Below are 23,300 nucleotides of genomic sequence, written 5' to 3' on the forward strand. Positions count from 1 at the left end.
GGATATGAATAATTTCCAGATGAAGAAACTAAAGCCATCTGTAGTCATATGAAAAAATGCTCTAAATCTCTATTGATTAGACACCTCTCAGATTGGCTAAGATGACAGGAGAGGATAATGATAAATGTTGGCAGGGTTGTGGTCAAACTGGGACACTAATGCATTGTTGATGGAGTTGTGAAGCAATCCAACTATTCTGGAGAGCAATTTAGAACTATTCCCAAAGGGCTATCAAACTGTGCATACCTTTTAACCCAGCTGTACCACTACTGGATCTGTATCCCAGGAAAATCATAAAGGAGGAAAAAGGACCCACATTTGCAAAAATGTTTGTAGCAGCTCTTTTTGTGGTAGCAAAGAATTGGAAAATGAGTAGATGTTCATCATTTGGAGCATGACTGAATAAGTTATGATATATGAAAGTAATGAAATATTATTGTTCTATTAGAAATGATGAGCAAGATTATTTTGAAAGGCCTGGAAAGATTTACATGAATTGGCACTGAGCAAAACAAGCAGAACACAGTAATGGCAAAATTGTGTAATGATCAACTATGAAAGACTTGGTACTTCTCAGCAGTTCAGTGTTCCAAGGCAATTCTAATAAATTTAGGATGGAATACATCATCTGCATCCAGAAAATGAACTTGTTCAATTTTTTTTTTTGCTTGTGGTTTTTCCCTTTTGTTCTGATTTTTCTTTCCTAAAACGATTTATAAGGAAATATGTAAAAAATATGAATGTACAAGTACAGCAACAAATAAAGAGCTGAGAAGCAATAGCATTGAGGGAAATCTATGTAGGATATCATAAGCCAAAGTGGAAAGAACCAGTAACAAGTAAGCAACAGACAAAAGAAAAAATATCGAGGGCAGCTGAGCTGCTTCAGGGAAAGAAGTGATCAAAGTGGGCTCTTAGGCACCTATAGACAGAGGTGTTTTGAATGTCACTTGTATCAGCTAATGAGAGATGATTGCCAAATTTTCAGAGTGAACATTTACATCTTGAAAATCAAAAAATGCTATACATTAAGATCTGCTTTATTATTTTGTCTGGGCCTGAGAAATTGATGGAGAAAATGATAATGAAGATTAAACTTAAAAGTATGTCCTATAAAGTTGTTGGTATTGTTGTTATTCGTTTGTTTGTTTTTTGAGAGCTAGCTGCTAAACCCAAAAGAATATATTATTGCCTGTAGCCATTTTGAAATATAGAACTTGTATTAAAGTCTCGTTATAACTCTATATGACATATGTATATATATATAATATGCTTCTTCAATGATTGAGAGAAGTTCCAAGAGATCCACTCTTGCCCCAGTTTCTCCTCATGTTTGTCCAGTAATATGTACTGTAATATTTTCTGAGAGATTTTTTTTTTGTCTAAGTATTTTCTATATTCTAATCTTTCCTAAAAGAATCCAGATATTATTTGGCAAGGTACAAAATTTAAATTAGTACAAAGAGTTAAGCCTTTATTTGAATATGTCAGGGATTTTTTTTTTTAACCTAGGGGCTCTGAGTGCTTGTGTTAATAAATTACTAATATTTTAGTCTGTTACAGACTCAATAAAATAGCAGAAAAATGAACCACCTGAGGGCTATGATATTTCCCCTAGGCTAAAATTGAGTTAATTGTTATGAGATGTGACTGATTAACTCTTCAGCGTAGGGGGGACAGGGAACACAGAGTGATGAGCAAAAAAAAGACATACTTTAATCCAATATCCATCAAAGAGTTTCACAAGGTTAGAGAGGGATTAAGTTCCCCACTTTTCCAGAAGAAAACTCTTAACCTCCATTCTAACTGACATTTGACAGTATTATATTATCTTAGGGGTTTAGAAAATAGGACATATTTCAATTGGGGAAATATACATTCAGTGATAGTGTGTAATTTACTAGTTTTGTAAACAGCAAAACTTTTGAGGATTAAACCAAACCCCACAAAAATTAGAGCTTCAATGGAAAAAAAGGATAGAGCTCCAAATTTAATGATCTGAGATAATTTTTTCAAAATGTCAAAAATACAGAGCTTTTGTGAGAAAATATGACTCAATTTGTAATTGGAGACATCTCAAAGAACTACTTTATCAGTAGAGTCTACCTTTTTAGTCTGCATCAGTACAAATATATATTTTATTTCATTTTGTAGAAACATGTCTGCATGAAGATTTTTCTGAGAGAAGTTAAGTTGACTTGCTCATGATCATATAACTAATATGTAACAGAAGCAATCTTTACTCATCTTCAAGAGTAGCCTTCTACTTTCCATGATGCACATCTATCTTTCTATGTACTTAACTTTTCTCTTTCAGTCTTTGTCTCTCTGTCTGTCTCTGTTTATTTCTCTCACTATCATCCAGAGATGCGTGGAAATACGCCTTTATAATCTTTAACTTCTCCTTCTCCAACATATGTTTTTAAAAAAGGTAGATGGAAGGAAAGATCGGATTTATATGAACACAACTGCATAGCTTCCTATATGTGTTTTACCTTCTCTATTTTATCTCTGGATTCTATGGAGATAATTTAAATGAGATAGAATATTAAAATAAGGAAGAAGATAAGAAGCAGAAAGAAATACTTGCTTTTTTCTTCCCAGGCCAGAGGATATTCTTTCTTGAGGATGGTAGAGAGAATTATGGCAACCTCATGTATAATAAAGTCAAATTTTCTACAAATTATAGCAAGTACTTTAAAGCCATGACAAATATATTATATTCATTTCCAGGGTTCTTTTTCCCAGGAAGTTTTATAATTATGTATAAGGCAATCATTTTTTTAATTTAAAAATTACCCAACACAAGGACTTAAATATGTAGAATTTCATTTAAATAAGTCAGTCAACAATTTTTTATAAAGTATTGAACACTTCATTGTAGAAACATAGGCAAAATGACTATTATAACCAAAATGAAAAATACTGTTCAATTTAAAAAATGTACTTAAACAAGAACCTGAAAAAGTTTATGATATGCATAACATTGTTCAAGCAAAATTGCACTAGTATTACATAAATCAATAGTTTATAAAGGCCTCAATATGGCAAAGTTTAGAAATAGGTAGTATGCATGCACATAGTACAACAAAAAAATCTCTTTATAAAACAGCAGTTTTTTAATGCTTGTACAAAGGGAATAAAGAGCAACCACAAACATATTTCATCTGTTATGTTAATACATTATGACAGCTAAAAGTCGGTCATGTCTATCAGAGGAACAAAAATCCCTCCATACCATGTGAATAAATCTTTTGTGCCTTTAAAGATATTTGTATAAAAATGCTATCCTTTTTATATGTAATTTAAATAAGTCATACTTCTTTCAGTTGAAATTTTGGGGAAAAATAGGTGAGTGGGCTCTATATACTTTTATAGAATGGAAAACTATGGATACCAGAATAATTAGTCCAACTTTGACACTTTCTACCTTTGATTATGGATTGCTGATGGTTATTCCAGAAGTATTCTGCTAAAGTCCTTTACCAATAGGCGTTTTTAATGGGGCACATAAAGAATTGGTCTAAATGTACCTTAAACGTCTTATCAACATTGCCTACTGAAAAAGTTGCTTTGTCTTGTATTCATGGTTTGGCAAAAACAATTCACATGCTTTCACAAAATTAGAATTCTGTTGTCAATATATATGCTTATGTTTTCTCTCTTATTTGTTGTTTCCAGCGTGGTAAGTGGTTAATCATCTACAAAATTCAGGTGATTATGTGAATGACTTCATAATACATGAATAGGTAATGCCCTCTTGTGCTCTAGAGTGGCTACTGTACTAAAGGCCTAATGGAGATCAGAAGGTCTTATTCCATAGCAAGTAAAGCTATTTAGCTTTTAAGATAGTGTTGCTACGTTCTTCCAGTATTGTTTAAATACAAATGTTGATTATATAGCATATGTGTTTAGGATAGCACACACAATTTAAGAAAGCATAGTAGTCTGTATTCATGCAGATTGTTAGAATTTATCTTTTTTTCCATCTTAAGTCTCATTTATCTTTTCACGATCTAAGGCAAATTTCAAAAGCAGGTCATGTTGGAATTTTCAAGATTATATACTTTTATTCAGGCTTTGAAATAAAATCCTAATGAGCGCAAATAAGAAAGTACACCACCCAATCATTCTTTCACCATTTGAAACAGAAAAAATGACGCACCGTACTACAGCTTTCAGACTATATCATGGAAAAGTGCAGATTTCATCTTTGTTGACTAAGTAGAACCAAAAGAGTTCATACAAAATAGATTGCTCATATTCACACTACAAAGGAACATGTTTTTAATTTAACAAATTCAAAGGTGTGTCATATCAGCAGCATTGTTGTAAATTGTACTGTAGTGCAGTTTCTCTCTTTTTTTTTTTTTTGTAAAAATACCATACAAATGGTCAATCAATAGTCATCAGCAGAAAATAAATCAACAACGGAAAACTCAAAACAATTAAACCAAGAAGGGAGAAACAAAAGAGGTAATGCTGATGCCAAAACAATTATAATACTGTTGGAACATACAAAAGTAATCCTTATATTTTATACATTTATACAGAATATAAAAGGTATCAGAACATTATGCCACTGTCTCCCTTATCCCAATTTCTATTTTCTTTGGAAGAAGTTCTTTTCTTTCATCAACACTTCCTAAGGAATTTCGACAGTTTTGCCCATCCATATATAACTTTGCATACACTGGATTGGAGTAATTTGTTGGCTGATGGGAGAGAAAGAAATAAATTATTGTTTAATCACCTCCATTTCAACAACAACAACAATTTAGGTGCCTGATAGGTATAAAACACCATGCTAGGTAAACAAAGATGAAAATGGAATCATTCTTGTCCTCAATGAGTTTACATTCATGTTATGATGGACACAGGTAAATATAAAGCAAATACACAGTCATTTCAAGTGCTGGTTGGTAGGAGTAAGAGATTAGCAAAAATGATGTTTATATTCTGTTTTCAAGGAATCTAGGGTTTCTAATTTGATCTTATTGAACAAGTGTTTGCTCATCCTTTATAAACATAATTAATACTTTAAATTTTACAGGGGTCCTCAAACTATAGCCCGCGGGCCAGATGCAGCAGCTGAGAATGTTTATCCCCCTCACCCAGGGCTATAAAATTTCTTTATTTAAAGGCCCACAAAACAAAGTTTTTGTTTTTATTATAATCCAGCCCTCCAACAGTCTGAGGGACAGTGAACTGGCCTCCTATTTAAAAAGTTTGAGGACCCCTGCTTTAAAATTTAAGTGAAGATAAATGCAGTGTAATTTAAATGTGATAAGGTTTATTTAGGTAAAATCACAAATTGCTGAAATAACCTTTCTTTTCTTTTTTTTTTTTCAGCAAATTGATAAAGCTAAAGTTCAATATATTTTATAAATTTGAGAATATTTTAATGAAAGTTCCTGTGAAATATCTGTGGCAACTAGACTTGGAGTAGGGAAACAAATTGAATCTTTCAAGTCCTAGAATAGTAATTTGGTAAATGGTATCAATGCTTGAAGGTTTTATAATGACATTTTTATGATTTCCTGTTTCATTTTAAAAAGACATTATTTAAACTCAAAATTCAATCAACTATCTCAATGTTTTGTCAGTATGATGCTAACCATTCAGTCACTTAGAAACACCAGAAAGAGGTTTTAAATCCTGGCTTTTTCTTCTAACCTGCATCTTTTGGACAGAGTCCTATAAGCTACTTGTATGTGAAGTTAAGGGGAAAGAATACTTTTTTATCTTAATTTTCTTGTTTTCATGATGACTAATTTTGCAACTAAAACAATAGATTATATAACTGATACAAACAGAGGCACTAAACTGGTCTCTAAGGAATGGTTGGTTGGCTATAGTACCTGTAGTCATTAACTTCAGCCAACAACTGCAAAAACAGAAAAATCATTTATTCACTTATTATTTTGCATTTTCTTATCATTAAGTTAAAAAAATCAGAACATCTGTATAGATAAATGAACAGCTTTGTAGCCAAAGCTGTTATAGTTCTATGCAGACCCTTATTGTTTTACCTACAGACTCTTATTTATAAAAGTAATTTGCTGGGCTGTTTCCAAAGTATTATTAAGGACACATTAAAACTGATTCACAGAAACATTTTTACCTCCAAAATTGTCATAAGTACATTATAACTTCACTAAAATTTATAGATTTACTTTACATAATAATTTTTTCAGCAGCTAGGTGGCACAGTGGATAGACCACTTGACCTGACGTCAGAAAGTCAGAAAGACTTGAATTCAAATCCAGCCTCAGATGCTTACTTGTTTTGGGATGTTTGGCAAGTCACTCAATTTCTGTGACTCAGTTTCCTTATCTATAAAATGGGGATAATAATAGAATCTACCTCCTATAGATGTTGTGAGGATCAAATTAGATATTAATTATAAATTGCTATGCCTGTACTATTACTATGCCTGATGCATAGAATGTGGTTTTTTAATGCTAAATCATACTTATTATTTTCAACAATCATTTACTAAGCACCTGCTAGGTACCAATTTTTTGCTAAGTTATAGAAACAGAAATCTCAAAATGGAAATAAATATGCTAATCTTTCATGTTGAAGTTTCTGGCTGTGTGTGTGTGTGTGTGTGTGTGTGTAAATATAATTATTTTACTTAAAAAAGGATCAATAATAACAATGCTTTATATTTTATGCCAAGCTTAATCCATGTACTTTGTCATAATAAGATCATTACAATCACTTGACACAAATGAGATAAGAAACAAATAGTGACACCATAAAATATGGAAATGAGGAATAGATGATTCTCTTCTAAAGTATGCAGCATGCTTCTATGCAGTTTGGTTATTTGAACTTAATCTATAATAATATGTAAATGAATACTAAAGATTAAGCATTTTAATTTTTTCACCTTAAATTTCTGGCCCGAAATTCTAAATTTTTAAGAAATGATACATCATTTTTCTTCATTATGATACATTTGTAAATGCCCATTATAACATTTTCTTATTGCTACAGAAGTCTCATTTTTCTTTAATGAGTTGTGGAAAATCTTAAAATCTCCATTAATATAAAAAAATTAGTTCTAAGCAATTAAAATCTCTATATTTTGGAATAATTTTTCAATTAAAAAGTCAAAAAAGAGCTATGAGTTTGCAAAGTCAAATAGTCTTGGCTTATGAAGAGGAATGGAAATGGAAAGATGAATTTTTGTCTCTCACCCCTGTGGTTAGTGGTCCTTTCAAATCAGAGTTTAAGTAGATGGGTGGCGCTGTGTGGGGAAGCTTGAAAGCACTGGGTCCTCCCCCTATATATCTGGCCTGCATATAAATAAATAAATTTAGTTTCTGATCTTTAAACATTGTATCTCCCCTCCCATTACATTTAAAAATTCTTTTTTTTTCCCATCACAAAAATAACATTTTTATCCTTAGACTATTATTTAACATAAGACACAGCACATGTTGTTTTTATCAAGAGAAGCTCTGTACTATCATTCAAATATTAATATTCACCAATTGCTTCATTTGCTATCTCCAACCCACCTTTGGAGATATTGATCTCCAAGAGATTTTTTTTTCAATTTTTATTTTATCCTCCTAGGAAATAATGTACCCCTTTATAGATCTATGAATAATGTGCTTGCATCTCCCAGTTAAAACCTCTTCACTTTGGGAAGTCCTGCTAGTAGAACCATTTTGGATAATCAGCCATTTAATTAACCCTTCTGGATAATCAGCCATTTAATTAATTCTGACAGATTCTACTCAAATTGCATCTGAACATCACCTCTGTGAGGAGCTCTCATCTTATTTTTTAAGAAGAAGAAGTGCTAGAATAGATTGATTAGAACTAGGTCAAAGAGGTAGAATTGCCCTTGAACTTGATGCTGTCAGTTAAAATTAATCAAGTTCAAAGGTTTGGTTAGTCAGCTTGATACTCATATCCCATATCCTATTATTGCCATGAAAGAAAGAAATGGGAAAATTCAGAGAATATGGAAATAGGGAAAACTAGTTCTGTGTCAAAATGAGAAAGAGAGGAGGAAGAAAGGGAAAGAGGAAGGGAAAGAGGGCGAGAGACAGAGAGACACAGACAGAGAGGAGAGAGGGAGAGAGACAGAGAGAAACAGACAGAGACAAAGAGAGGCAGAGAGTCAGACAGAGACACTAGAGAGACCCAGAGTCTAAATTCTCCCTCTTTTAACCTAAAATATGGTGAGTCTATTTTTATTTACTTTATTAACAATTTAAATAATGATTAATAAAAGGCATACACATGATAAACTAAGTTATCATGATAAACTAAGATAATATCTTAAAGATAAGAGACAAATGTTCTATTTCAAGTTCAATTCAATTTGTGGACATAGAACCAGTTTCCTTTTGACCAATTCAGTTCATTAGGAATGTCAGTTTTGTCACCTGGATAAAGGAAGACTGGAAAGATTATGTGATGAGTTCGATAATAGTACTCCATAAAAACAAACATTTTTTTGGCTTAAAATAATGCCTGCAACATAGTATTTGCCCCCAATGTTTATTCTTTTCAAAAGCAATTTATAATTTTAATTAATGAATCCCTACAAATTTTCCTTTGGAAGAAAAATATAACACTCAACAGTTCTTCACATTATTTGATATCTTCAATTGAAAAGGAAGTATCTTTAAATTCAGAAATGTAGAAAAAGTTAAGGCCCCATGAATATAAAACCACATTTTTTTACCCTCTAAAGAAAATGATGTCACCTTTGCTGAATCCACTATGAAATCTGGATCTAAAAGACTTCCATCATTATGATCATGGTCAACTTCATACATATTATATGATGGATTGCCAATTTCCACATTAATTCCTCCATTGATAATAGGCTGTCTTCTAATTGTTTTTGTCCTGTAATGACAGCAACAACAGAATTGAGCATACCTTTAAAACATCACAAGCAAAATGGACAGAAGTATTTTATTTTAAATACTTAATGAGCTTATCTTTACATCTAAGCATTTAATATAGTCTTGGAAAGAACATTTTGAAACATTTGCACCTAGTGAATGATGGGTTATTTGTTAATTAGGGAAAATATAAAAATTCTAATAAGACATTAAGGATATTCTTAATTTTTCCAAGTTAGTTATTGAAAAGACATCCATTTTTATATTTATCTTTCTCTAAGAGGGCTACAAAAATAGACTGTTTACTTCATTATTACTACCAAATAGTAGTGAAGGGAAATTTATAAAAGAATAATATTACTATCCAAATCATATGAATAAATTCTCTCTCTCTCTCTCTCTCTCTCTCTCTTTTTTCTTTAACAATACTACAGGCACTATTCTGACTAAGGTTTCTCCTGGCTTCTGTTTACCTTTGTAGTGGTAGGTCATTACATTTCTAAATTAGTCATTCTCAACTTTTTTTTTTTTTTTGATTTATATAGTTCTTTGTGAATATTATATGTACATATATATATTCATACATATGCATATGTATGCATGCCTGTTTTTATGCATAGTTGTAATATCTTAAAAGCTATAAGCTATTTAAGCTTAAAACTGCCCTAAGACTTTTGGAATATTCTGCATAATTCTTGGGCAATCAAAATCTGACCAGAAGGCCAAATACAATTGAACTTACCCTGAGGTAAAGCCTATGTGAGATTCCTAGCAAAATATACTTAGACAACTACCTAATTTCTACTAAAAATGAACTAGTAGCCAGTTTAGCCTAACCATGTGGAGACCACTACATTTATATAACTGACCACTGCCAGGGACCATGCTAACAGTTTTCAGTCAGTGAGTCATTGTGAATTAACCTGACTACAATGATCATTCAAATGAATCAATGCAGTCCACATGTATCACCACTTATGATTATGTGGTTCACTAGTGAAAAAATATGGCTGTCCCAGATATTACAAGCTTCTGCATAGGTCACTTCTGGCCCATCTTTGGTGATCTAGAAACAGAAGGAGGTTTATACAGAGCAGATTAATGGGCAATTTATCTGGATAATCTCGCCAGATCTTGCCAGAATCTCCATTTCCAACAAGGAGACTAAAAACAGGGTCTGGCCAAATTATTGTTATTTCCAATGAGTCTGAGCTGAAGCTAAAACCAAATATGAAAAGCATATTACAATATGACAGAGGATAATTAAAATATTAGGGATATAAAGAGTTTGCTTATATGAACTGAATCACCTCGTTCTGATTATCAAAAGGAAAATAGAAAGCAGGTTCATTATATATATATATATATATATATATATATATATATATATACACACGTTCATACATGTTTGCAATTCACCTCTAATTTTTCAGTCATAGAACAATACACCTTACCGTCTTTTTCTCTTACAAAGTAGTAAACCAATTACTAAAGTAGTAATTAGTGTCACCAAGAGGACAAGAGGAACAATGATTGCAATACTTCCTGAAAAAAGATTAAAAAGAAATAACTATGTAAAAATATATAAATTTAAAGGTTTTATAAAGAGAGATCTAAAATACAATCTAAAGTTGATACAAATAAAATTACACTGAAGAATTTGAAAAAATAAACATGCTGATGACCTTGATTCACTGCTATATGAAGGGGAAAAAATACAAATATGTCCAGGACTTTGTTACTGTTAGATAAATCAAACTTCTTTCATTCTTGAAGTTTTCTAAACTATTCTTTGTTTCACCTGCTGGAATTCTGAAAGTATGTAGCAGACTTCTGAAGGACAGATGCCCTTTAAGAAACTACCTCCACCTAAATAATTCCTTCCATCTTTATTCGATGAATATTCCAATTTATTTCCTTATACCAGTGCCTAGTATGATACATTGTTCCTTCTACAAAAGCTGTTGAATGTTTCAGTCTCTGCATATTGCTATAAATACACATATTATTTGCTATCACAAAAAGACTAGGAGCTTTAAATGTATTAAACAAATGGGGGTCAGTACTAATAATTTTTTGTATTTTATACTTTTCCTGAGTCTCTGCCCTCAACCCTTGTGATATTTGTGGAATTTTTATTCATTAACCAAGTGTATACTGAAGAAAGTGATGCTGAATGTTACATTTTCAAAAAATATTTAGGGACTGTTTCTCAGAATATCACAAAGAAATTAAGAATTCAAAGGAAAGGAAAACATCATGAATAGGTCTTTTACCATCACCATTTCTGGGGAAAGAAAAGAAAAGAAAAGAAGAGGAAAGGAAAGGAAGTAAGAAAGAAAAGAAGGAAGGAAGGAAAGCAGGAAGGGAGGAATAAAAGAACACTAATCCTTGAGTCCAAGAATGCTTAGAGACTGGGTTCAATTCCTTTTTTTTTATTCTTACTATGTGATCCTGGGCTTAATATTTCTGAATCTCAGTTTCTTCTTTTGTAAAAATGAGACAGTTGGGGTAGTAGAGAGAGATCCCTTATATCTCTAGATCTATGATTACAATAATAAAGCAGCTTCACCTGCATAAAAAACACAAAATTCTACTGTTTCTTGGTTTTCAGATGGCTTTTTAACTTAGTAGTACAAAATTGGAGATGCTTCTCAGGTAAGAATTTTTTGTATGTGTCAAATTTGTATATGTGAAAATTTCAAATGATTCTAAGATAGCTTTAACCACAGAGACTACCTTCATTTCACCAAGATATTTATTGTTGATGTCAACTAAGGTATTAGGAGGATTCTCTCTTTCTCTCTCTTTTCTTTTTCTTCTTATGAATATTCCTCTCCCTCTTCTTTCTCCTCCTCTCCCTTTCCACTTTCTCCTTCCCTTCCTTTCCCTTCCTCTCTTCCTCTCTCCCTCTCTGAAAGCCTGTAACTACTGACATTTTATTAGTTGCATTAAATCTAGGATACTATAGAGTCTCCTCAGCAAAATCCATAGGAAGTTTAAAGATATATTCTAATCATATACACTAGAAAATAGAAAATTCCCAAATGTACAACCTGTAGCTACAGGGTCATTGTGTTAAATAGGTACTCTGGATAGACTTGTAGTCAGAAGACTTGATTGTGAATTCTAGCTCTGCTATTCATTATCTGTCTAAAGCTGAGCAAGCACTCAATCACTATGAGATTCCGTTTTTTCAACTGTAAAATTAAGGAGTTGGATCTTTGAAATCTCATCCAGTTCTACATCTATGATGCAATGATACAAGAGTAAAGATTGAAGAAGAGTTGGAGCTAGAGACAAGGAAGATGAAATTTGACTCTATTGATTTTGAGAAATTGTCAGTGATTCTGATGAGGTTTAATTTTGGGGTTCCTGGACAGGAAACCAAAAATGATGAGATTAGGGTTCCTGGTGGTCAGGGAGTTAAATGATGAGGTTAGTGGTAAGTTCAGGGTTCAGGGAACCAATTGAAGAGGTATTGGCTATCCTAACTCCCCTTAGGATTCAGCGCATGGGTAGGGAGTAATGGGATCCCCCTTCTGGCAGCACAGAGGTCCTTTGTAAAAGAATTTATGAACCCGAAATGCTAGACTGGTGAAAGAAGTTTATTATTGGCATTGGGAAGTCAGCCTTTGCTATGCACAAATAGAAAGACTGAATTCCTTGGTGGCAAGGTCCTGGCAAAGAAATAAAGTTTTTAGTGGAGGAGTCCTGGCAGAGAAGTAAAGTTTCTAGCAGAGAAATCATGACAGAGTCTTGTTAGGGAAATAGGTGAGAAAGATAAAAAGGAGGTAATGCTGAAAGAGAATATCATTTCAGCAGGCAGAAGGTTGCTGCTATGCCAGGAGAGAGATTCCTTGGCATATTAGGTCCTCTACAAGTACTGAGCTCCAAGTTGGCTCATTTTATGGCTACAAGCTGGGGGTTGCTCTTGATGGGGGCTGGTGCAGCTTGAGCTGGAATTAGAATAGAGAATCTTGGAATTGAATGAGTGTCTCTGGGCTGATCTTCAATTCACTGGGAAGCTTAATCAGTAGTGAGTGTTATCAATGGGGGTGGTGCTCTCTCTCAGGATAACAGGATGAAGCTGTCCTGTTTCCCTCCCGGTGGGGTCTTTTACAGAGGCCAGGATTCAAGGAGACTTTCTCCTTGAAGGAGTTTGAGAGAGAATTTCGGGGTCTCCCCTCATCATTCCCTCCTCATCAATCCCCTTAGATAAAGTCAGTCTGTATACAAGGCAGAAATATTCTCTGACTCCTCTCCCCAAAAGAAGCAATAGCAGCAGCAGCAACAGCATCAAAATGCAAAGCGCATTTAATCTAATTTCCCCTCAAAATAATCCTTTGTACTGCAAGAAATATCATGTTCTCTTTGTCCAATTCCTTAAATGATAAAGCTTGTGTATCTGTTTTAGTCATATTATAGAAAGGAAAAGAAATTGCTAATTTGTATAATGAATACTAATGAATTGTTCTTGAGAAAACTAAGTTTTTAGGATATTGCAATATATTAGTAATTAATGATGGTACAAAATTTGGCAGGTAGCATAGTAATTGACATTTATTCACAGGTTTTAAATATCAGTGAACAGCTTGGTTACTTCATAAACCATGACTTCAGTTGATTTATTATGAAACTTATAAATATCCTTACTTTATTAATTTTTTCACTAAAATATGATTTAAGGAATGTTTAAAAATACCAGTTGTGAAGAATATTTTTTTCCATTAGACATTAATCTAAAGTATTTAGGAAGTTGCTTAGGATTCATCTGCAATGCTGTGTTATCTGTCATTCTTATTTGCTGAGAAGTTAATTAATTAAACTAGAAAACAAAGGGCTCCCTTGCTCCTTCTTTACCATGATAGGTTTAATCTCATATTTGAAGAATCAAGAATGTTAAGTAGTGATCTAACTAGTCAAGATAACTTCAATGATGTTTACTGTAGTAGAGAAAAACAATGTCCTTTATTGTAGTTTTTTGTGATTATTTATAAGAGGAAAAGAAAGAAAAATATCTATAAATATTGTAGAAATTAAACGGAAAGTATTTACTGGAACAGAAATATAACTGCTTTGAATTATAAACATTATATCCTAAATTATAGTGATGGTGACAGATTTTTAATGGTCAGCCTATTTGTCTTACCTGCCCATCATGGGCTAAACAATCTAAAATATCAGAGACAAATGGGTCTGTCAGTTTGGGGGCAATATCCTACTTCAACAGAAGAACACAAAAACATTTTCTTTTTCCCAGGTGCAAGAGTGTGTTATTGCTAACCTTGGCACTGAAAGCAGATAACTAGGTTGACTAACAGCATATAAGCTCCCTGAAATTACACTGACTTTCATTTTTGTCTTTTTATCTGTAGCACCTAATACAATGTTTTATACATAAAAAACTACTTAATAAGTGTTTGTGGAGCTAAATTGAATTGCCAATTTAATTGACTTTAATGATCAAGTCAATATAATCTGCATCTTCCTTCAAAATATAGTATTCAAACAATCATAAAAGTACCCACCTTACAGCTCAAACTTAATAAAGGATTATTCTTAATACAAAGGAATATAAAATTTAATGTTGGAAAGGATCTTAGAAAACACATAAATTCAATTCCTTAGTTTATAGATAAGTGAGGATTAGATGTAACTGTTAGGAATCAAATAGATAGTAAGTAGGAAAAGCAGAATTTGAATGTAAAGCTTTTGAAAAATCTGAATTCTTTTTTCTTTTTTTTCTACACAACAGTTTCCCCCAAATAGCTTTCAGTAAATATTGTGTTTCACAAACCATTGAGTCATACTTCATGGAGGGTTATGTTTTTAAGTCAGAACATATATTAAAAATTTCATATAGTCAAAATCACCATTGAAACTTCATTTAATTGCCCATAACATATAGTTTAGCAGTAACCATTGAAACTGGAAAGGGGCTAGTGTTTCATTAAAAGAAAGCAGTAGATATTGGAGAACAGCTGGATCAGAGATGGTTGTTATGGAAACAATTGAATAGAAATTGTATTTTTCACTATGCTCAGCTAAGCTATTGATTAGGGGGAAGAAATGTTACAAACACCTCTAAAAACTCATGTAGAAGGAAAGTTTATAATTGGTGGTGGTGGTGGGGGGGGGGGAAATACCCTTAAAAAGAATTCACACCTAAGTATAATTCTCTCATACCACAAAAATATTTCTTCTTCCAGTCTTACTTTAGAGCAAAATAGGATATAGGGAAGTCCAAAGAGACTTTTCTGACTATCCTGGTTACCTAAAGAGGACAACTGAGGCTGTTTTCTTGAATTTTATTAAGTCTAAGCAAAATAAATAGACTGTCTTATGTGTGATGAAGGTAAAATGGTACTCAATGTTTAAGATGCTCAAACTAATTGAGGAGAATTGAAAATGGCTGAATGAATAATGGATTTACCTTTCCCATTTCATGCTAATGTTCATTGAATGAAATGGTCTGAATTTCTATTTCTCTCTCTTATTTATTTTTTATTTTTTGGCTTGGTGCATATAATTGATTGAGTTTGTAACCCAAACCTCAAAGTCTGTTGGTATGGGATGTGTTCTTTTTCCTTATTAGAGATCAATGTCTTGAAACCTTCTTGAGAGGTGGGAGTGGAATTGTCAGAAGAGGACAAGAGAAGGGGTTTCTTTAATTTCCTCAACTTTTCCAGTCTCTTTGGGGGATTCTGGTTTCTAGGATCAAGAAGGATGTGAGATTCCAATCTCTCTTGAGGGGCATGAAGGGAGATAGACTGAGAAAATGCCAACATTTGCCTTGAAATTGAAATTGATATCCCCTAGACTAATAGGAGGAATATAGAAATAAATCTAGCCTGGGTACCCCATTCTCTCAGGAGAACAGAATGGCCAGCTATTTTCAGAGAGGTTTAGAGTCCTTAGAGAAAGGTGGAAGGGAGGAGATGCTCAAGAATGTATCTATTCCTGCTTCCTTTCAAGTCATGCATTGAAGCAGCCTTTCTTCAAATGGTAAATGTATACAGCAACTCCTTTTGAAGTTGCAATGTGAATTAGCAAAGTGTAATTGATGGGATGATCATAGGTTTGAGTAGAAGGTGAATATTAGAAGAATTGTGGCTTAGTGGATAAAGGATTAGACCTAGAAGTCTATGGTCCTGGGCAAATTCTATACCAGATACCTAATAACTCTGTGACACTGACATGACATTTTTCCTCTCTGTACCTCAGTGACTTCACATTTAAAGTGAAGGGATGAGGTTGGATGCAATGGCCTCTAAAATCACTTTTAGTTCTAGGTCAATGATCTTAAGGCTGGAGAAAAACAAAGGGTGTGGTCCATCTGTGAAAGTCATTGAAAAGCAGGAAGAGCAGTTAGTATTGATTATTTAAAAGATTGGATTTTTTCTTTATTTCCTTAAGATTCTCTCATCACAACATTACTCATGTTTTCCTCTCAGTTCATCATCCCCAAAGCTATACACTATCATTTGAATTTCTTCAAATGAATGTGCCTTCTAATGTACAATGTTTTATCACTTCCCTCCTTTTATGTTATCCATTTTTATTTTGAATTTATTTTACATGGTTTTTGCATTTACCCTTTCCCAAAATGTAAATTTCTTAAGGGCAAGGATTATATTGTAGGCACTTAATAAGTATTTGTTACATTTTCATTGAATCGAACTTTAGAAACCCTGTCTACTTGGAAATATAACTTCAAGGAAAACAGATATCAAAATAACTTAGGCTAGAACTGTGACATGCTAAAAGTAAACATTCTTAACTATTATCAGAGAAGCACCTCTCCTAGGCAACATTAGCTTAATTCCAATTACTCTTAAATGGAGTCATCAGCAATTAGAACTAGAGATACCTCGAAGATTAAGGCTGCTCTTCCTTCATTTTACATTTGCCAAAATATTTATGTTTATACACATGACTGTTTAAATACACATATGTGTATACCTTTATATAATGCATTCTGCATATATATATATATATATATATATATATATACTTTTAAATTTCTACAATAGGTTTAAGAAAATAAAGTCCTCAACTCTCACTCTCTTCTTCCATAATCTCCTCTAAAATCACACTCTTTTAAACTATCCATTACTTTCCTAACACTTCTAATTGCTCCTTTTTTTCAGAGCAGATGATTTCATCTAAATGTAAAATAATCTGATTTATAAACCATGTAGGAAATTAATTTTAGATACTTGTTTGTTATAAAGTGTGGATATGTGATAGATCCTTAATTTTCCCAGAGACAAATTTGACTTTCTTTCTTTTCTTTTCTCTTTCTTTCTTTCTTTCTTTCTTTCTTTCTTTTTTTTTATGCTTGTTAACTATCTCCCCACTCCCAATCAAATGCAAATTCTCTAAATGATAGCTCTTCATGCACTGCAGCAAATGGAAAAATTGTGAACTTTATGTGGAGTTCAGGGTGGGGTGGAAATCACAAAATAATTTTGAGGAAGTAATAGGGCCATATACGCATGTTGATCATACCTGGGAATTTCAAACTAATACTAGTGTTGTACTAAGCTATTCCTATTTTTCATAGTTTCTTCCCTTTGTTTAGTTCTGAACTCAAAGAATTTGTTTTCTCTCTAAATGCCAAGCAGTTTTGCCAGTAATTCTCATGGTATCAAAACTGGGGTCCTAGCAAGAAGGAGTGAGAGGTATGACTGGCCATTTACAAGTATCAGTCAATTAAAAGTTTCTCTTTCTCTGTTTATATTAACACACATACATATGATATTTATGTGTATGTGCGTATACACACACACACATATATGGTGTTCAATTGTTTTCAGTCATGTACAACTTTTTATGATCCCATTTGTGGAGTAGTTTGCATTTTCTTTTATAATTTATATATCTCTCTGTATATCTATATAACTTTAATAGCTTAAGGCTATTAATAGCATGAAATATATATATATATACACAGACATTTGTATATGTATAATATGTTACTTTTGAGTATTTTAGTGCAAATTTATTAATGTTTGCTTTAAAGTTTCCCATGCTTTCATTTCATGTTCCAAATTGCTGACAAGACACATGGATTGGAAAACTTTATTTTAGGATATTTTATTTTGAAAACTTCTATGAAATATTTTAAGTTGACAAGGCGAAAAAATGACTACACAGTTAAATTTCAGTTTTAGATGGTGTTTAAGAGACAATAAAGCTTATCTTAAGACTAAAGCTTTATAGAAAAGCTCTTAGAAGGTTGAATATATTTTAATTGCTCTTCAAAATTGACACCTTAAAAGTGATTAAATTACAAATCAGCTGTAGGTTTTATGAGCAAATCGATGTTAATTTTCTTCTCTTTGGGATTAATCAAATGAGAAGGTATTCTATACAACGCTTCAAGATGTATGTTTGGAATGGGGGAGAAGGCAAAGCAGTTTGCTTTAATTATAAAATATGACTTTTCTCCCTCCCCCAGTGATCTTTTCACATAATGTCAAGATATCCACAGCATTGTAACCTAACATACATTTCCTAAGAAAAACTTATGCTGGGTTTGCAAAAGTCAGCACTTTGCCACCTGCCATAGCTCAAAGTGAAATATAACTGCTTAAAGGGACATTCTCGTGATGAATCAAACCATGAGGGAAAGCTAAGTATGCTGCATTTCAAAAACACCTGGTCTGCAGTAGACCCCTTCAAATGCCCTGGAAATGACTGTTTCCTCTGTCTCATCGTTCACTAAAAATATTAAAAAAAAACAAAAAAACAAAATCTGATTTGTGTGATTTACAAGCCATTGAGGGCATTAATCTTAAATACTTACTTGTACTAATGTGATCAGACTTGCTGCTTTTTGGAGCTGGCCTTTCACACTGGGTGCCTGACCAGTTAGCAGAACATCTAAAAGGATCCAATGGAGAAAGTAAAATTAGTGGAGTCTGACATAGGATTTACAAATCCCCAAATAAAAAGACAATCATCAGACAAACTTATTCCTAAGCTTTATAAAGAAACATCCTCTGAAGCTTCCTATATATTGTCAGCATGCTGAGAAGTTTCTTGAATTGGATTAAACACTTAAAAATAGACACACATTTATATACTATAATTTATAATCATAACTTTTTATAAATTATTTTAAGATTCCAAGTTTTTACAAAACACACAAATGCTGAGATTTGGCAATAGGGACAAATGTAGAAAGTGAAACTGACTTAAATATTATGGGTACACCTGAAATAGCAAAATTTAACATTTTACTTTGTGAGTTATACCTTCTAATGTGACTTTCTTCCCCACTAGGGAAGAAGGCAATAATGTATTATAAAAATTTAACTTGTACTTAGAAAATGATGAATTTCCTGATGATGCAATTTTGGACTTTTTGCAGACTTTCAGACAAGGGAAGAGTGTCTTGGTGCTCTCCCATCACTAAAACCTCTGCTACTATTACTGCATCAAGAAAATGTCTAGCCTATTTGATAGATTTTGGGGCATTATACTTAACACTTTTAGAAATAGTTCTAGAAGTGGAGAAATTAACACAGATAACAATTCAAAAATAATTTTTTTTAAACACAGCAACTGAAAAATTCACTGTCAGCATTAAAATCAAAAAAAATTTTGGAACAGGATCTTTCACATTATGAATAATACCTATTGTTGAGTGCGAGAGTCATGTGGGTACATATCAGATAGAAACTGCTGTCTTTACCAGAGATACAATTCAATTGGCTTTGTGTCTTACCAACGGTACCATCAAACTGTCTCCATATCAATATCTTTTTCTATACTCAGTTTTGAATGTGAAATTACAGTCCTAAAAACAATTCCCACTACCATAGTCAAGGTCAATAAAAGGAAGTCCACTTCCAGGTCTGACTAGTCTATCACTGAATGAATGGATTGTGATAATTGGGTCAGCCAAAAGTTAGTTGTAACTCTTTAATGATCCATCTTTCTATCATTCCATGTGCTCACAGGATAAATATAAATCATGTGCAATTTACATTAAAGTGAGAGTTCATAGTAGTATAATTTTTCCCCAAACATGGGTATATTATATAAAATAATTGATAGTAACACATTAAAGAAAAAATATCAATTTTTCATAAGAAAAACATTTCAGCATAGCTGACAACAATAGGATTGATTAAAATAGGGTTATTTTATTAATAATGATAACTATAAAACTATGAGTATGGAGTATGATTTAAATGGAAATTAATATTATTATTTATACTAGGAAATCAAATAATATTCATGCATTATCCCATTCTTTATTTCAACCTGTGCCTTTTCCCTATCTTATGTGGAATTCCCATAAAGTAAAATTCATTCAATATATTATGGATGTTTCAATTTTTAAAAAAATGTAGCAAAGCTAGTTATCAATAAATGCTTATCTTCATAAACTGCCACAGTGAAAGTAGGAATTTTAGAATATTTGATTAAAATAACTTCATAGGAATGTAAAAAGAAAAATCATCAATCGTGGGTTCTAAAACTAAATGATATAGGGAAATTACATCAATTTTCCACTTTGTAATGCTTGTTCAGACATAGGTTTTAGACAAATAATGTCAGAAAGTTGAGGCAATTATCCTGGATGTAGGAAAATATGCATTTCTATAGAATCATTTAGAGAATCTGTGTGTCTGTGTCTGTCTCTGTTTCTCTCTCTGTCTCTGTCTCTGTCTCTCATACACACACATACAGACATCTACCTTATTTTTTACTTTACTTTCTGATTTATCTTGCATTATTTGTCTATTTAAAATGATTTCTGTAAACATTTTAATCCATGCAACAAAATCCAAATCAGAATATATCTCATAAAAGGCAAATGGAATTAGGCACATATCATTCCACAGATGAGAAACTTCTATGCTCATTACTATGTGACCCTTGTATGACAGATATGAAGTGGAATTGTTCAGTAATTGGAGGATTAAAGGCTAACTTGAACAGCTTATGCTATGCCATGGTCCTCCATACTAAAATACATTGGAAGGGTTTTTAAAATGTGTCTATATAGCCAAAGATAAGCAGAAAGAAGTTGTCTCTAAGAGGGCATTGTCTGTGTGATACTTATTTCAACCGGTGGAATGATTTTAAGAGTATATAGGTGGCATTTGTAGATATCTTAATTAAGTTTCTAATAACTAAGAAACCAGCCTATTAGTAATTGTAATACTCTTCCATTCACAGACTTTAAATGGAGGGAACATATTTAAAGTTTTCTCCACAGGGAATATTTTAATTATTAAAGATTAGAAATAACTCTTTGAGATTGTACTGGATATGTAATTAACTTTGTCAGGTATATTTCTGTCTGTCTATCCAGATATGTATATAACAGATATATATATAACATGTAAAAGTACAAGTGCATAAACATATAATGTATATGTATTTTAATCAAGTGATGATTCCCTTCAATCTTTTATATCCTCCATATAACATAATGTTTTATGGTGCTAAGACTGAATAAGATATGTTCTTCTATTCTGCATATGTTCCATTAAAAAATAATCCCTTCTGAGATATTAAATCAAATGGAAATCATTATTCTTATTTCCTACCTTACAAAATTACTACTTATGGAATTTGCTGCTCGACAAGTTCTTCTTATGTCAGATTTAAGACTGAATCTTTCTACCATCTTTATGGAAACTATAAATCTTCATAGTCTTTATAGACTACAAAGATAAAAATCATTAATGACAGACTATCTTATGATGGGAAAATTTTTACATTCTTACAAATGTTTCTATTTAGTGCACTGATGAATGATTTTTTTTTCAATCTATAACTATATCTTTTGTTGTTATCTCTTTATTCAAATTTCTCCTGGCCATTTTCCACTTTCACTATTGTATCTAATCACCTGGTTTGTTATTGTTGTTTGTTTGTTCATTTCTCCACCAGTATCCTTGCAATCGGTTTTTCCTGGTATAATAAAAAGTCATTGCCTGTCTTTCCCAACCCTCTCTCTCTCACTTCCTCTTTCTGTCACCCCTATCTTTCCTGCCTTCCTTCCCTATCTCCCTCTCTTCCTTCCTTCCTTCTCCCGCCCTCTTTCCTTCTCTTATTTCCGTTTCTTTCTTTTCTTCCTCTCTTGTCTCTGATTCTCTATGTCTTTTTCTCTGAAACTCTGAAAATATGCTTTGTTGATATCTTTCATTTCTTTTCTGGGGCAGCTAAGTAGTGCATTGGAAAGAGTACCAGGTATGTAGTTAGGAGAACTCATTTTCCTGAGTTCAAATCTTAACTCCAATGCTTACTAACTGCAAGATCCTGGACAACTCATTTAACCCTATTTGTCTCAGTTTCCGCATCTGTAAAGTGAACTGGAGAAGGAAATGGCAAACTATTTGCGTATCTTTGCTAAGAAAGCTTCAAAAGGGGTCCTCAAGAGTCAGACATAAAATGAATGAAGAATAACAAAATTTTCTTTTCTAAACATCTGGCTATAGATGCCTCTAGGTAGTAGTGTTTTGTCCCTTCAATTACATTGTAAGCCTCTTTTGACAAGAGACCAACTTATTTTTACTAATAGTGTTTTGTGCATAATAAGTATTCTCTAAATACTGACTTTATTTGATGTTGCCTCATTTCCTATTCTTTTAATTCTAGCCAGCCTTCCCACTGTTCTTTAATTCTGCCATCAATATTTCTTGGGCCTGAAATACCTTCCATTCCTATTCTATCACTTTTTAGAGTTTTTAAATTTCTAAAAGAAAAACTTCCTAGATCTCAAGGAAATAAATTCTTGTTTTTTCTCTTCCTTACTAATTCTGGACCTCAGTTGTCTCATCTGGAAAATGAAGAGCATGGATTAGATGGCCTTCAAAATTCTTTCTAATTCTAGATCTATGATCCAAAGATCTAATATAAGGAAAGGAAAAGAGATTATTTTCAAGGAAGTATATAATGAAAGCCAGCATGGACTAGAGGCCAAAATTCCACTTTACCTTCAAGGAGACCTGGGTTCAATTCTCACCAATGCCATATACTGTATATAGGCTCATAGTCAAATCAAAGACTTTAAGCTGAAAATAAACTGTGCATTGTGCATTTCAGATGTGCCTTAGTGGAGAGCTTAGTGGAAAGAAGTTTTGGACTTCTATACGGGAATGAAATCACAGATTCAGAACAGAATTAAAGAAAAAAAAAAGGAAAAGCAAGACAAAAGAAAAAAAAGATAAAAGGATGAAATAAAGGAAACATTTTCAATTTCCAGAATCATAAAAGCAATGAAGAGTATTGAATTTCAAGTGATGATAATTTAAATTTGAATTCTGCCGTTGCCCTTGGAGCCTCAGTTTCCTAATCTAGACAATGGGAATAATAATACTTCTAGAGCCAGACTCCCAAATCTGTGAGAGGATGATGAGGATGATGATGAGTATTATACCTAATAATAG

The 23,300-nt window shown here is 32.6% G+C and overlaps 1 protein-coding gene across 1 annotated transcript in view; it reads right to left on the reverse strand.

The window, feature by feature from the left end:
* Window positions 1-3,017: 3,017 nt before the first annotated feature.
* LRP1B (LDL receptor related protein 1B) overlaps window positions 3,018-23,300 on the reverse strand; it is a 2,378,573-nt gene continuing 2,358,290 nt past the window's right edge. Inside the window, exons 87-91 of the mRNA XM_031963676.1 lie at window positions 18,695-18,771; window positions 10,335-10,425; window positions 8,737-8,881; window positions 7,210-7,308; window positions 3,018-4,715 (exon numbers count right to left, since the gene is read on the reverse strand). Of these exons, the coding sequence (XP_031819536.1) occupies window positions 4,575-4,715; window positions 7,210-7,308; window positions 8,737-8,881; window positions 10,335-10,425; window positions 18,695-18,771 (553 nt within the window). The 3' untranslated portion in view covers window positions 3,018-4,574. The remainder of the gene's footprint in view (window positions 4,716-7,209; window positions 7,309-8,736; window positions 8,882-10,334; window positions 10,426-18,694; window positions 18,772-23,300) is intronic.

This window comes from Sarcophilus harrisii, chromosome 3 (assembly GCF_902635505.1).
Source record: "Sarcophilus harrisii chromosome 3, mSarHar1.11, whole genome shotgun sequence".
In the NCBI taxonomy this organism is placed as follows: Eukaryota; Metazoa; Chordata; class Mammalia; order Dasyuromorphia; family Dasyuridae; genus Sarcophilus; species Sarcophilus harrisii.